At 48.6% G+C, this 14,757-nt stretch overlaps 1 protein-coding gene across 2 annotated transcripts in view; it reads right to left on the bottom strand.

Moving 5' to 3' along the window:
- The window catches only part of ITGA6 (integrin subunit alpha 6), a 92,862-nt gene that overhangs the window by 11,836 nt on the left and 66,269 nt on the right, over window positions 1–14,757 (bottom strand). For both annotated transcript variants that reach the window (XM_055122484.1, XM_055122485.1), the window contains exons 12-20: window positions 8,871–9,031; window positions 8,578–8,721; window positions 5,296–5,408; window positions 4,983–5,172; window positions 4,809–4,892; window positions 4,635–4,714; window positions 4,406–4,483; window positions 4,215–4,317; window positions 1,944–2,117 (exon numbers count right to left, since the gene is read on the bottom strand). In XM_055122484.1, the coding sequence (XP_054978459.1) occupies window positions 1,944–2,117; window positions 4,215–4,317; window positions 4,406–4,483; window positions 4,635–4,714; window positions 4,809–4,892; window positions 4,983–5,172; window positions 5,296–5,408; window positions 8,578–8,721; window positions 8,871–9,031 (1,127 nt within the window). The remainder of the gene's footprint in view (window positions 1–1,943; window positions 2,118–4,214; window positions 4,318–4,405; window positions 4,484–4,634; window positions 4,715–4,808; window positions 4,893–4,982; window positions 5,173–5,295; window positions 5,409–8,577; window positions 8,722–8,870; window positions 9,032–14,757) is intronic.

Below are 14,757 nucleotides of genomic sequence, written 5' to 3'. Positions count from 1 at the left end.
CAGAGTAAAAATTAAAAAAAAAAAATTATTTAGACACCAAGATTTATGCAGTTGCTTAGAGTGGGTTTTCAGGCATAGTGTGTTCTCACCTCCAACCTGACCACTCTTTCCCTATCCTTCCAGTACTGTCCCCAGGTTCCCTCTCACCCCCAGCCTGACTCCTTGGACAGATGCATTTAAGTTTAATAGTTGTAGCTTGGGCCCCGTGTTGGATCTAGAGGTTTATATACACACGTGCATGCATACTTCATCTTTACGACACCGAAGGGCAAAAGTTTTTTGCTCCATGTTATATCCAGACCTCCTCTTCTGCGTCCCCCCCCCACTTCATTTCTCACCTTCCTTGGCCTGAAGTGACATAGAATTGTCACTTCCATTTTGTTTTGGTTTTTGGATCACACACCTGGCATTGCTCAGGATTCACTCCCAACTAACTCTGCACTCAGGGATCACTCCTGGAGGGGTTTGAGGATCCTATGGGGTGCTGGGGATCAAACCCAGGCCTGCCGTGTGCACGGCAAATGAACAACCTCCTTCAATATCACTCTGGCCTCTTCCTTGCTACTTCTATGCCAACCTCTTGAGGACACCCTTCCCTCCAAATAATGCCAAAGTCACAACATCAGCAACTCGTCTTCTCACTTCTCCAGTCACCACAGGTACAAGAAATTATTATAGTGTAAATTCAGCAAGGCTCTTCCTTGACTCACTGCCAGTTTACTGATGAAGGTCATTTAACCCCAGTCTGACCCTTGTACTAAAGGAATGAGAGAGATGCTTTCTTTGCCTCTCTAATCTTCCTTTCATACTGTGAACATCGCAAGGTCAGGAAAAAAGCTCAATCTTTGATTCTGAGCACACCAAGAACGAATGACACTCAGGAGCAAGAAAGAAGCAGAAAGAACTAACATGCCAAATTAGTCAAAGCAGAAAACTAAGAACTAAGCCACCCAACGAGGTTTTGGTGTAGAATCACATCCTGTAGCACCTGGCAGAGCATATACCATCTTGGCTTTGAATAGGGGATGGCAAGATGCAAGAGCCTGAATCCCTGTACTATCTCTCTGGTCCTTGAACCAGGAAAAGAGGCTCAGAGGTATGAAGTGATTGTTTCAAGATCACACACAAGGGAAGAGTAGAACTGAACCTCTTCACCTCATTCGTACAGCAAGCAGTAAAATCTCATTCTCTGATGACTAAAAGACATTTAAAAAAAAAAAAGAGAGAGAAAAAAGAGGGGAAGGAAGGAAGGAAGGAAGGAAGGAAGGAAGGAAGGAAGGAAGGAAGGAAGGAAGGAAGGAAGGAAGGAAGGAAACAGATTTGCATTAACAAAGCACATCTTCAAGAAACTGGAGCATAATGGTTAAACCCATAAGGGACATATAGAACGGCACAGAGGGGGCCTGGGATGGGGAGGGGACATTGCTCTGGGAGCTGGCACAGCTGCATGGAAGCTGCTGAAATTTATGTCTCAGATTCCCCATCCGAAATTTGTGGGCATAGACAAATACCTCAGAGGACCATGGGGAGCATGAAGTGAGAAAAACGTGAAGTGCTTACCACTGTAAAAAACAGTTAATACTCCCTTTTAACCATTAAAAAAAAAGGAAAAAGAATGAAGTTTTCAAGGGCACCCTGCTAGGTGCCAGCATCTTTGGTTTATTAAGAAATCACATGGGCTAACCTAGACCTGGCAGCATGACCCTGTCCTTCTCACATGTCATTAAAACTTCAGAGAGTGTCATTTGCTTCTGCAAAAACCGAGTAACCCTGGCTGAGGTGCACAAAGGCCACAATCAGAATCTTCAGCTGACTCAGTTACTCAATGACGAATGAAACTGTGGCACCAAAGGAAAGTCACCAAGCAGGAGGTTTGATTTCTAAGGGAAGCAGAGCTGCTTCCTCCTGCATCCTGGGAGACCCAACAGAAATTGCCAACATACCTGTAGATGCAAGAGGTTGATCTCACTCTGTGGTTCACAAGCGATCTTTTCCAAGCCTTCGGAGTCTACTTTGACCAAATACAGCAACCATTTGCCATTGCTAATTTCTTTTGGCCACTGGATATTCAAAGTTGCCATGCCGAGGTTTCTGAGAGGTTTGCCCAAGTTGATTACCTATGAGAAAAAAAAATAATACTATGATTATCTCAGGTAAAATGAAGGAGGCAGCTCCTATTGCCATAAAAAGAAAAATCCAAATATGTAGCATTATCCAAGGCTCCAAACATGAAGCGTGAGACAGGCGCGTTCACAATAGATCACTGTATCACTGTCATCCCGTTGCTCATCGATTTGCTCAAGCGGGCACCAGTAACATCTCCATCGTGAGACTTGTTACTGTTTTTGGCATATTGACTACGCCACGGGTAGCTTACCAGCTCTGCCGTGAGGGCGGGATACTCTTGGTAGCTTGCTGGGCTCAAAATAGATACGGGTGCTTAAAAAGGGTAATTGATGAAATTAGCAAGAAAGGGAGGCAAAAAAGAGGTCAAAGAGGGAAGATAGTTCACTTGATCCAGGAGCAACTGCTGTGAGCAACAGAATGAAATCGATGGTTTCGACAACCAGCTGTGCTTCCAAATGCCCACAAGGAAGTTCCTCAGTTAGTGGCAAAGTGCCCGGAACTGCCCTGCTGGGCAACTGGCACCTCCCGTGCAGAATGCAAACCGCCGTGCAATGCCCCCCACTGCAAGACTGAGGCTCCGTCCTCTCTCTCTGTGGGGGCTGGAGATGAGCAAAACCACAAGGGCAGTGATGAATCTACAGGGCCAGGCTGGTGATGCAGCGGCTGCCCCAGGAGCACACAGAGCTCAGGGCTCTCTTGGTCTCTGTGGACAAACGCTCCAGAACCCACGCGATTCTTTTCTCCACCTATGCCTGCATAAGCAGGGCAGCGCCCTCCCTCTCACATATCCGCCTGTCAGGCTGTAAGGGCGGCAGAACACGGAGGCATTCACAGCCTCTCTCCTGGCCTGGCCCGAGCCCGGGTGGAGCCATCCTGGACATTTCAGACCCACGTCCTGACAAGACGCGCCATGTTCCCGGGCCTGTGGCCTGAGCCACAAAGTTCGGATTCTGTGGTTGAGAGGGAGGCCCGTCCTCTACCCTGCAGGTATGTTTTCTGGACTGGCCTTCCTTAGGCTGCCCGGTGATGCCTGCTCTGACATGGCTCCATGATCATTTGTCCTTTCCCCTGCCAGGTACCAAGGCACACTCACCATCACAAAACCGAGACTCTGAAAGGTAGTGAATGTTCACCACAAGCACGGAGACACATGACGTTAGAGAGAAAAAGAAAAAGAAAGCCAGTATCTCTCTGAGGGACCAGAGCGACCAGAGTGATAGAGTGGGTAGGGCACTTGCCATGCATGTGGCTAACCTGGGTTTGATCCCCAGGAGTGATCCCTGACACAGAGCCATGAATAAGCCCTGAGCACTGCTGGCTATGCCCACTCCTTCCACGCCGCCCCAAATAAAACAAAAAAAAACACTTCGAGCTTTTACATTTTGGTTAACCGTCTTGAGATGGGTATTGGGGGCGGGGGCAGTGGGAGTTCAAGTATTCCTTTGTCTCCACCCCCCCATCTAGTGTAACTCTCAAGGATGCAACAAAATCCTAATGTAGGGGCTGGAGCAATAGCACAGCGGACAGGGTGTTTGTCTTGCATGCGGCCAATCCGGGTTCGATTCCCAGCAACCCATGTGGTCCCCTGAGCACCACCAGGAGTAATACCTGAGCGCAGAGCCAGGAGTAAACCCGTGTGCATCGCCGGGTGTGACCCAGAAAGCAAAAAAAAAAAAAAAAAATCCTACTGCAGTCTGATTAGTTTGCACTGCCTTTGACAACATGACATTTTCCGGAAGAATTGCTTTACAACTCCATAAACACACGTACCACACCACACCCATCCCCTCTGCCACTATCCAACAGAACTCCTACAAGCTGTTCCTCCCCTCCCTGCACTCCCTCCCACCTAACAATCAATATTTTGTGAATAGCACTGAGTTTTGGACCCAAGCTCTGCATGGAAAGAGTGCTGTCCTATCTCCTAGGGGACAATACCAGTCTGTCATTTAAAACTGGTAAGCTCACTTTTTGATTGACTGACGTTTATTTGTGTCATGATTAAAATCAAGTATTCAAAAAGAGCAAACGGTTCTGTCTGTCATCTCTGGGCCTATGTAATCAGTGGGCCGACCGTTCCAACTTACCCTGAACTCATACTCTATTAAACTTCCCACTTCATCTTCTGATTTCATCGCTTGCTCCCCCACAACCGTGCCTCCAAAATACACCTGGGAAGGTTTAGCAACTCTGTTAAATTTAAAAAACACCAGTTTTAGTGAGGAGTGTAAATGGTTCTTTCAAATACTGATTTGTTATGCTAAACACAAACACTTACCCGGAGACCGATAAAAGCAGTTCAACAACCACTTTTGCTGTAGCTGTAATTGAAGCCAAATTATCTTGATTGCTTGTTCTGAAAATGAAGAGGAAACAATAGGCTTTTATTTGAACAGTTGGTATTCTCATTACAATTACACTTCTTTTATGAGTTAGATCAGGGCCGATTCACGGAATGTCAGTGTTTTCACGAAATAATTCTGAATGGAAAGATTCACACAACTCACGTTTCCAACTTCAGATTAATAGCCAGATCCGGGGTGTCAAAGGTGACTTCAGTTGTACTTAAAATCAAATGAAAAGTAACCTAAAAACATAGAAACAGCCTTTAACTTGGGCCAAGTACCTCAACGCAGAGAGGCTGTCAAGACAGTAAAATAACTTGGGAAGGCATCACCTACACTGGAATTCCTTTTGAAAGGGTTTCCGAGGTCACAGTTGGCTTGTGAGCCGTTCTGGTTGGCAACACAGCTCAGCTGTTTCTCCTGGAAGAGAAGTGTACAGGGTCACCGTGCGTCTGTCCACCCGGCACGGGGCGCTGGCTTGCCCCTCTGCCAAGGTCTCAGAATACTGACCGGGAATGCCCGCAATTCCCTGAATGCAGAATACGTCAGCGCATCGGGAAATGTGGCAATGAGCTTAGCTTCGTGGGCATCATCCCCAGCCCTGATGGGCTCCGTGGCACTGGAGGGGATGTTGGTGACAGTTATTTCTAAAGCAATGTCCTTCTGATCTTTCAAAACAAGTTCTGGCACACCATTATGACTGTGGGGAAAAAAAAACATACAAAAAAAGGAAAGTGAAGAAGTCTTCAATCCATGTTCAGAACTCAACAAAAATGCATTAGAAAGCCAGTCATTTCTGTGAGTACCACAGAGCAAATCTTACATGGGTAAGTAAGAAAAGTCTTGACTTCCTTCCCGGGTACAAAATTTATACTCTAGTTTAAGGTTGCTGTTGCATACATTGTCGTCTCCACATCCCTCTTTTAGGAAGTGCACCTGTAGGAAAAGAAAACCGTGGTCATTTGTGCCATGGAGGGCCCAGAAAGTCATCTAACTGGATGTTTGTTGTCCTATCATTCATGTCCCCGTGTGACAGTGAACTGCCAGCTTTCAACCTGCTTGGCTGGGGCTGGGGAGCTGGCTCCAAGGTGGGGGCTGGGCCTCAATGTTGTGCCCCACCATGGCACTATACATACACCCACCAGCATGGCTGGACTGAGCACTAAGCATTGAGCCTACAGAGCAGGTCACCAGGGTCCCCGAGCACTGCTGGGATGGCCCTAAATTAAAGAGATTACTTTGTAAGCTAGAAGAAGGACAAATGCAGGATGCTATCACTTATACATGGCCTTTAGAATAACTGGATGAGGAAATGCTATAGTTTAAAGAGGGATGCCAAAAAGAGATAGAGGGGGAGAGAGAGGAGGGAAGAGAGAGAGAGAGAGAGAGAGAGAGAGAGAGAGAGAGAGAGAGAGAGAGAGAGAGAGAGAAAGAGAGAGAGGAAACGTGCCTGCCATAAAGTCGGGCTGGAGTGGAGGGGAACTGGGGGACACTGGTGCTGGGAAATGTACACTGGTGGAGGGACAGGTGTTGGAACACTGTAGGACTGAAAACCAATCACAAACAGCATTGTAACTGTGTATCTCAAGGTGACTCAATAAAAAAATTAAAGAGGGGCTGGAGTGATACCACAACGGGTAGGGCGTTTGCCTTGCACACGGCTGACCCGGGTTTGATTCCCAGCATCCCATATGGTCCCCTGAGCACCGCCAGGGGTAATTTCTGAGTGCAAAGCCAGGAGTGACCCCTGTGCATCACCGGGTGTGACCCAAAACGAAAAAAAAACAATTTAAAGAAAAATTTGGGAGTATGCCTAAATCACTCTTGGCCCCAAATTATAGGGAAGAGAAAGGAAGGAAGGGAGGGAGGGAGGGAGGGAAGGAGGGAGGGAGGGAGGGAGGAAGGAAGGAAGGAAGGAAGGAAGGAAGGAAAGAAGGAAGGAAGGAAGGAAGGAAGGAAGGAAGGAAGGAAGGAAGGGTGAAAGAGTGAAAGAAAGGGGCTGGAGCGGTTGTGTGTGACCTCCCCCCTCAAAAAAGGGAAAAAAAGAGTGAAAGGGAAGGGGAGAAGAAACAGATGAGAAGCAATGGGGATGGGAGTCAAGGGGACTCAGGTACATTGGTGGTGTTAAGGAATGACAGAGCTCAATACCCTAACCACAGTCAGCAACATTGAAACTTCGAGACCCAAACTTTAATAACCAAGCTGCAAAGATGGTAGGCTGGGGCTGGGGGATGGGGGGCGGGTAGGAGGGGACCCTGAGGGTCCTGCTGGAGGGAGGGTGACACTGCTGGCAGACTGATGATGGAACACTGCCAAAACCTAACTATGAATAACTCTGTAACTCACGGTGCTCTAATAAAATAAAATTGGAAAAAAAAATTGATACAGAAAAAAAAGATCACTTTGTCATGCCCTGATCCCCTTTAATCCTCCTTGAGCCCCACTCTGTCCTTTGAAAACACTCCGACCTGGGCCTTGAGGTGGTGTGGTGCAGTGGAAAGCACGTTCTGTAGCCCAGGGGCCTCCCCAGGTCTGTGACAATCAGCAGAAACATTTCCCATAGCTACGAAGCAGGGAATGCGTGCAAGGAATTTGAATGTGAGAATCAGTGCCATTAGAGGCATATTTAAAGAGCATATGGGGGCTGAAGCAATAGCACAGCAGATAGGGCGTTTGCCTTGCATGTGGCCGACCCGGGCTTGAATCCCAGCATCCCATATGGTCCCCTGAGCACAGACAGGAGTAATTCCTGAGTGCAGAGCCAGGAGTAACCCCTGTGCATCGCCGGGTGTGACCCAAAAAGCAAAAAAAAAATTAAACTAAATGAAATTAAAAAAATCAAATGAAAAGCATATGAAAGGAGGGCCTGGAGAGTAGTACAGGCAGGTAAGGCACTTGCTGGCTTTGCTTCAACCTGCTGGCACCTCATATAGTCTCCTCAGGGGGCTAGCCAGGACTAGCCCGAGTACGGATGGGCATGCATACCCCACTGCCCCCCATCAAAAATAAAAAGAATAGGGGGCTGGAGTGTTAGCACAGCGGGTAGGGCGTTTGCCTTGCATGCAGCCGACCCAGGTTTGATTCCCAGCATCCCATATGGTCCCCTGAGCACCGCCAGGGATAATTCCTAAATGTAGAGCCAGGAGTGACCCCTGTACATCGCCAGGTCTGACCTAAAAAGCAAATAAAATAAAATAAAATAAAATAAAATAAAATAATAAAAAAATAGAAATAAAAAGTATCTGAAAGTAGAATTATTCTTGGTGAGCTGAAGTTGGATTCTGTGATTCCTAGGCCTAACTCGACAAATGTCACTTCTGAAAGCTTTCTGGGGTCAGCAGAATGAGGAGCTAAAGACTGGTCACACCCACTGGATGTGGACAGGAAGTGTCCAATCAAGAGGGCACAGCCCCTGGCTGAATTCAGCATCTTAAACAGACCTTGCAAATAGACCTTACCTTCTATGAGGGAGAGAGCAAGCACTGTCAAGCATTCCTCTCTACCAGTACCTGGGCTACTTGGGGCACTAAAAGATTCAGGGGAGAGGACTAAACCACACCCAGTGATGCCCCAGGTGGCTTCAGGAGTGCTCTGGGAAACAAAAGGAAGGAAGCTGCAGGTCTCATGTACCAAGCACACATGCCAGCCTGCGACCATCTCCCTAACACATCGCTATTTTATTGCTAACGCTCTTTTTTTTAAAAAAAAAAATTTTTGCCTTGCTGAATTTTGATGTTCCTTGATTTCCAATGTTCAGAATAAAGACCGTTCGTTTTCTACATTTCAGTGTACTCAACGGCAAAATGCCATGCAGTGTTCCCCTTCCGCCCACAGCGAGGAGAGTAACTGGATGTGAAAATAAGAACTTCTGCCAAGTTAGCCCTCACTGTGGCCAACAGCTATGAGGAAGGAGGCTCTGCTTCTAAACTGTCTCCTTCATGTTTTAATATTCACTCCTCACTCGTGAAACAAGCCTTCCCCGCTGACGAACTCTGTGTGGGTTGAAAAGCTTATTCAAGACTCGGGAACGGCAAAGATGGCCCCCGGGGACTGCTGGTTTGGCCCAGCAGCTTGGCCAGAACATTGGCAAAACAGAAAGACTCACATCTGTATGCGCCGTCGTGGGCTCGTTGGAATTCAGAATTGGAGGGACTTCCAGAAGCGAATTCACACGCCTCCGGGTGCCAGGCTCTCGGATCTCTACCGAGGCGGTGATAGGGATGGGACGCAGCTTGTCTCTGATGTTTTCCTAGGGAGGACATGGTGAGAGAGACCTCAGCCTGGCACAGATGCCGCTGCAGAGCTCCCAGAGAAACCTTTCCTCCGCACCAAGTGACAGGTGGCTGGTGGCTGGCTGGCACCCGTGCTGCCCCCCGCGAGACGGAGTGCAGCTCTCACCTGCAGCCAGAGGGTCTCCTCCATGCACGCCTTCTGCTTCTGCCTGTTCAGCGTCAGCTCCTGAGAATACTTGGGCTCCGAGGCCTGGTTCCGAAACTGAACTCTTGATGACAGTCCAGATTTTCTTCTCACCTTTTCAGCCTCCAGGGTGCCCACAATGGCTGGAGTGGGGTGGGGTGGGGGGGTGAGAGGGGAGGAGAAACACAGGCACAATTTAGCTATTCTATGTACAGGTATGCTGATTTCCTTTTAAAAATAGTTTAATTCGCTTGTGCAGCACCCACTGTTCCACCTCCCACTGCCTCTGGTATTTCCCAGGAATGTGCATTTTGACTCATTTATGATGGTTTCCAATCAAACTGTCTTTTCCCTGACGCTTAGTGTTTTAAAGTTAAACTTTCATTGAGCCACCTGGGGGAGCTCCAGAATCAGTTAAAAATCTCTGAGCAGTAGCTAAGAATGTTTCCATTAATCCACTCACAGGAGGCGTGCCTGACACTCTAGGATCCAGAGCACCCAACACTTTGGACCCAGACTAACTATTCCAACACCCCCCCACCCCCTTCGGTCTCCCCAGTCATATGTTTATCTGGCCTCGTGCCTGAGACCAGAAAAATAAAGTCTCTAGTCAGCCAGCAGCAGCTCTTGAAGTCTGTTCAGAATGCAGAACAGGACGCTGGGGATAGTTCAATGGATTAAAAAACACAGGTCCTTCAAGCATAAGACCATGAACTGGATCCCCCGAGCCACCCACATGTCCCAAGTGAGGTCCCGGCCACTCTGCTGTCTGGGCACCTAGAACCACAGATGATCAAGCTCTGCAGAGTCAAATGGGTGCGGGTACCAAATAAAGATAGGCAAGTGCAATGTGTAAGTGCCAAAGTCTGGGGCGGGGGGGGGGGGGGGGGCCTCGGGGAACCCAGGATCCAAGAACAGATGGCTGGATTAAAAAACAATGGTGCATATACGAATACTACTTGGCTGTTAGATGAAATCATGCAATTTGCTGCTATGTGGATGGACCTGGAGAATATCGTGCTGAGTGAAGCTAGTGAAAGGAAGAAGGACAGAGAGAAGATTGCTCACATTTGTGGGACATGAAGAAACAAAGTAGGGGGGAATTGCAAATGCCCACAGACAACAGAAACTAGAACAGAAACTTAGCAGGAGGAAGTCTGTCTCTGATGGGAAGATCTTGGGGCAACGGTGAACAAAAGTGCACACTCTAGGGGAGGGAGTGGTGCTGGATTCTCAGTATAGAACCCTACCACCAACAGTACTACAAACCACAGTGTGTAAAAATAAAAGTGCCTGTCAAGGAGGCAGGCTGGGGGGAGGTGGGAGGTGGGAAGCAACCTGGTGACACTGGGGAGAACATTGACACCGGTGGTGGGATTAGTGTTGGAACACTGAATGCCTAGAACTCAATTACGAAAAGTTCTGTAACTTTTTCGGGACTGGAGCAATAGCACAGTGGGTAGGGCATTTTCGGGTGTTTGCCTTGCACGCAGCCAACCCGGGTTCGATTCCCCCATCCCTCTTGGGGAGCCCGGCAAGCTACTGAGGGTATCCCGCCCACACAGCAGAGCCTGGCAAGCTACCCGTGGTGTATATGATATGCCAAAAACAGCAACAACAAATCTCACAATGGAGACTTTAATGGTGCCTGCTCGAGCAAATCGATGAATGACGGGAGGACAGCGCTACAGTGCTATAACTTACAGTGACTCAATAAAAACTGTGAAAAACAAAACAAACAAAAAGGATGGGCACATACAGCAGCCAGGAGTGCAACATGGTAAGCAAGTGTGTGAGCTCTGCCACTCATGCGCAAGGCCCTGGCAAGTTTCCACCAACAAGTGTGTACAGCCCCCAGCGATGGCAACCACAGCGACAAAGGGAAGAGGAAGGGGATGAGAAAGAATGCAGGAAAAGGGGGGGATGCAGAGCGGTGCTGGAACATACTGTGAGGGGGAGTGTTGATCCCCAGCCCCTCACAGAACCTATCAGGTTTCACCAACCCACCGAAACCCAAATCTGCATTTTAATAGGAACTTCCAGGTGGGTTCTTAGAGTTATTCAAGTTGAAGCAGTCCTGTTAGAGAAAGTATCTATACTTGAAAGAAAAATTCTAAGGATTAGAGACGGACAAGCCATTGAAAACAGGATGACTTGTAAACAACTGGGGGAGGGGGAGATAAAACATCTCCCTTTCAACTGGCAGAGGACACATCTGTCAGTTAACCAAGCTCCTATATCCGTAGATTCCAGCCCTCCAAGGTCCAGAAGGCACACACGGTCCTTAAGGATCTAACAAAACTTGGGAAGTGAGGCAGAATCTGGATGACCAAAATCTTATTTCTTTAGTAAAACGCGAAAGATTTATATGATCTGAAGAGAAACCAGAGTATCAAATTCTTATTTCTTGACTCCACAAAACATTTTCTGCCAGTTCGCGGGCATTATTTCTGCCAGGCAGCGGTCATTATTATTGTTTTTTAAATGGGGCAATACTTAAATGACTTACAGCCATTCATCACTCACTAACCAGAGGGAAAAACAAACTCCATGTGCAGCAGGCCAGAGAAAACAAGTCTCAGGGAAGGGGCCTGGAGGCCAGGGGACACACACAGCTCAAAAGGCTGGGGATACACTTTGCCTGTTGGAGGCTCGGGTTCGATTACAGGCACCACACGGTTCTCCACGTACTACTGGGAGTGACCCCAAGCACGGCCAGGAGTAGCCCCTCGACAAGGTCGGGGTTTTGATGTAAAAACAAAAGGGGCAAGTCTGCTGAAGGAAACCTGGGCAAGGAATGAGCCAAGTTGATATATTCACAGAAGAGTTTGGAAGAAATCTGAGACCGTCTCCCTGCACACCCTCTTCTTGCAGAGGAAACAGGTCTGCAAGGTGGCTGAGTGGGCCTCAGGCTGAGGGACCGAGGCAGCTTCCCATCTCCTGTCACAGACACCAAGGATGATGCTTTATGAAGCCTCTTCTTTATGGCCTCAGCATAAGTTTCTGTTCCTCAGCCAGCAACACATCCTTCTTCATTTCCATCTGATGACTACAAGCCTGCCCTTCTCTCAGCGCTCACCCTGGGCACGGTTTCCTTCAAGGAACTGCCCAGCAGGATCCCACAGAAATCTATTTCTCCAATCATTCCACTCAGCCCACTGCGATGTCACTCCCAGGACAGGATCCATGCCGGGCCACTCACCCCTGAATGTCCCAGCCCTGGCCCTGGCACAACTCCTGGGAGCAGGAGAAAGTATAGAATGGGGTCAGAGAGATAGTCCGGGAGGTACTTGCATGCTTTGCATGTGGGTGTCCTATCTAGAGCCCTGGTTCAAACTCTAGGCACTGCATATAGTCCCTGGTGCACTGCCAGGAATAGTCCCTAAGCATCACAAGCTGTGGCCCTAATACCTCCAGCCCTCTAAAAATGCGTAGAATGAATGAAGTTGGAGAAGCAGGTCCACATCAGCATGCTTAACAACGCTCGCCTCCAAAGGGAGGTGACGTGGGAGACCAAAATTTAGAAACCCCTAACAGTTTCAATGGTCATTTTTGCATCCATCTATAGAAATCTTATATGTCACCGCTGCCCAATGGAATGCTGCTCCTCCCATGAGACCCTGGGCAGCCCCAACACCATCCACTTAGCCGTGACCTGCAAACTTCACCATGAACCAGGCAAAGGCTCACGTGCTGAGTGGCCTCCTCCCAGCCAAGGGAGCCGGGCCACGGGGCATGAAGACCACGCACCCACCAAATCCTCACTGACCTTCCTGCACTCTCCCAACAGTTCATATCACCGTAAAATCCCAGCGGGTCACCTTGGCTGACCTTTCTGAGGGGCAAGCCATGTAGAATACTCATTAAGGCTCCATTACCTAGATCTCTCTGGGTGGAGCACCAGGCTGGGAGGACGGATGAGTTACAGTGCCTCAGCAATGAGCTGAGACACTGGTCTCAGGCACTGAGTTTATTTCTATTTGGGGGAGTGGAGTTCCCAAACCATGCTTAGAGGGCCCCGGGGAAAGGGGGCACTCCTGGTGCTATTCACCCAAATGGGCTGGGTCATCTCATGCTAGGGCCGGGTGCTGCTTGGAGGAGCTCCCAGGATTGGCCCAGTGGTGCTTGGGGCTCAGGGGAATGTGATATTAAGGCTTGAATTTGGGGGAGCTGTATATGCAAAGTATGGCCCCTGACCCCTGAGTTCTCTCCTTAGCAGAGATTTCTTAGATGCTTTCATCTTGGGCAGCTTTATGGAAGCTCTGTTTGACCTGCTTTATAATTTCTCCATAGGATGGTAAGTCCATGAAAACATGTCTCTCCAAACGTCTTCAGAGTAAAAAAAATTTCTATCGAGAACAGACTGTCAGAAAACATTTGGTGAACGGAATACTTAATAAGCACTTGGCTGATGTAGGGTGGTTATATAATATAAAATGAAGACCATGGCACGAAAGCCAGGAGAAAGCTTACCGCTGAATTCACATATGTGACTGGCCAGGGAGCAAACACGGCACGCTCTGGTGAGATTTCCAGCTCAGTCAAGCTGACAACAGTTACAAAGGACAGACCAATGGAATTAAAAAAAAAAAGTTCCCCTCATTTTCCATCCTTGCCTTGTCTAAAAACTCCTGCTCCTTGGTACTTCTGCAATCATTTCCAAACAGAGGTAAAAAGCAAGCAAGACAGGAGTAATTCCTGAGTGCAGAGCTGGGACTAGCCCCTGAGTGTCTCCAGGTGTGGCCCAAGGGTGGGGACTGGGGGGCTAGGCGGGGAGATGTTGGTGGGAGGGAGTGGGAGAGAGAAAAAAAAAAGCAATTAAGAATTCGGGTAAAAAGAACACTGAAAAGAACACAGATCCTGATAAATCACAGCAGTCCTTTCTTGTCATTGAAAACTGCACAAAGAACTGTTTTCTAGATTCAAAAAAACGCCCGCTGTGCCCCCAAAAAATCAAGTGAGGGGTCTCGGCTCACTGGCACACAAGGTCATAACAAATGCACACACCAGGCCTGCAGGCAGGGACACGGCAAGGGAGCCAGCAGGGCGAGGGGGCCCTGGGGGCCACTAAACAAGATGGGCAGCTGACAGACACCTCTGCAGCCAGGAAGGCAGCGCCTCCAGGGTGGGGAAGCTGAATCTGTGCCTGTGAAAGGAACATCCTTTTATTGCTGTTGTTTGTTTTGGGGCCACAGCCAATGATGCTCAGGGCTTATTCCTGACACCTGGTTCTGCACTCAGGAATCCTGCCAGGGCTGTTGGGGGACAGGGTTGGAGGGGGGACACCCAATGAGGTGCTGGGAATCAAACCCAGGCTGGAGGTGTGTAAGGAAAGCGTGTGGTTTCTGACCTTTTGACACCTCTGGCACCACTGAGGACTGATAGCTAAAACTGGCAAGAACCAAAGCCGCCAGCTGAAGCCGCCAGCCGTAACAACTGTGATCCTGAAGGAAAAACAAATACTAACGAATGTGTTATAGGGCAGCCCTGCCTCACCTCCTTAGTCAGAAAGCTTCTCTGGGAGATGGACGTGCTCTAGGGCAGCCAGAAGTGACCCCAGAGGGAAAACACACTCTCTCCCTCTTTGCTCTTCCTCTGTGGCAAACACTTTTCCTTGAAATTCCCACATCTCCATAGCTAAAGTGGTGTGGCTGCAGCTAGGATTCATGAGAGATGGCAAATAGTGAGAGAGAGCGAGCGAGAGAGAATGAGACAGAGAGATAGAGAAAGAGACAGAGAGACAGAGAGAAAGAGACAGAGACACAGAGACAGAGACAGAGAGAAAGGAGTCTTGGATCACACCTAGCTGTGCTCAGGGCAGGTTCCTGGTGCTGTTGCGGGGACCATGAACAGGACTAGTATCTGAGGT

The sequence above is a fragment of the Sorex araneus genome, chromosome X (assembly GCF_027595985.1).
Source record: "Sorex araneus isolate mSorAra2 chromosome X, mSorAra2.pri, whole genome shotgun sequence".
Taxonomy (NCBI): Eukaryota; Metazoa; Chordata; class Mammalia; order Eulipotyphla; family Soricidae; genus Sorex; species Sorex araneus.
The sequence above is the reverse complement of the archived record's forward strand: the minus strand, read 5'-3'. Positions and strand labels throughout refer to the sequence as shown.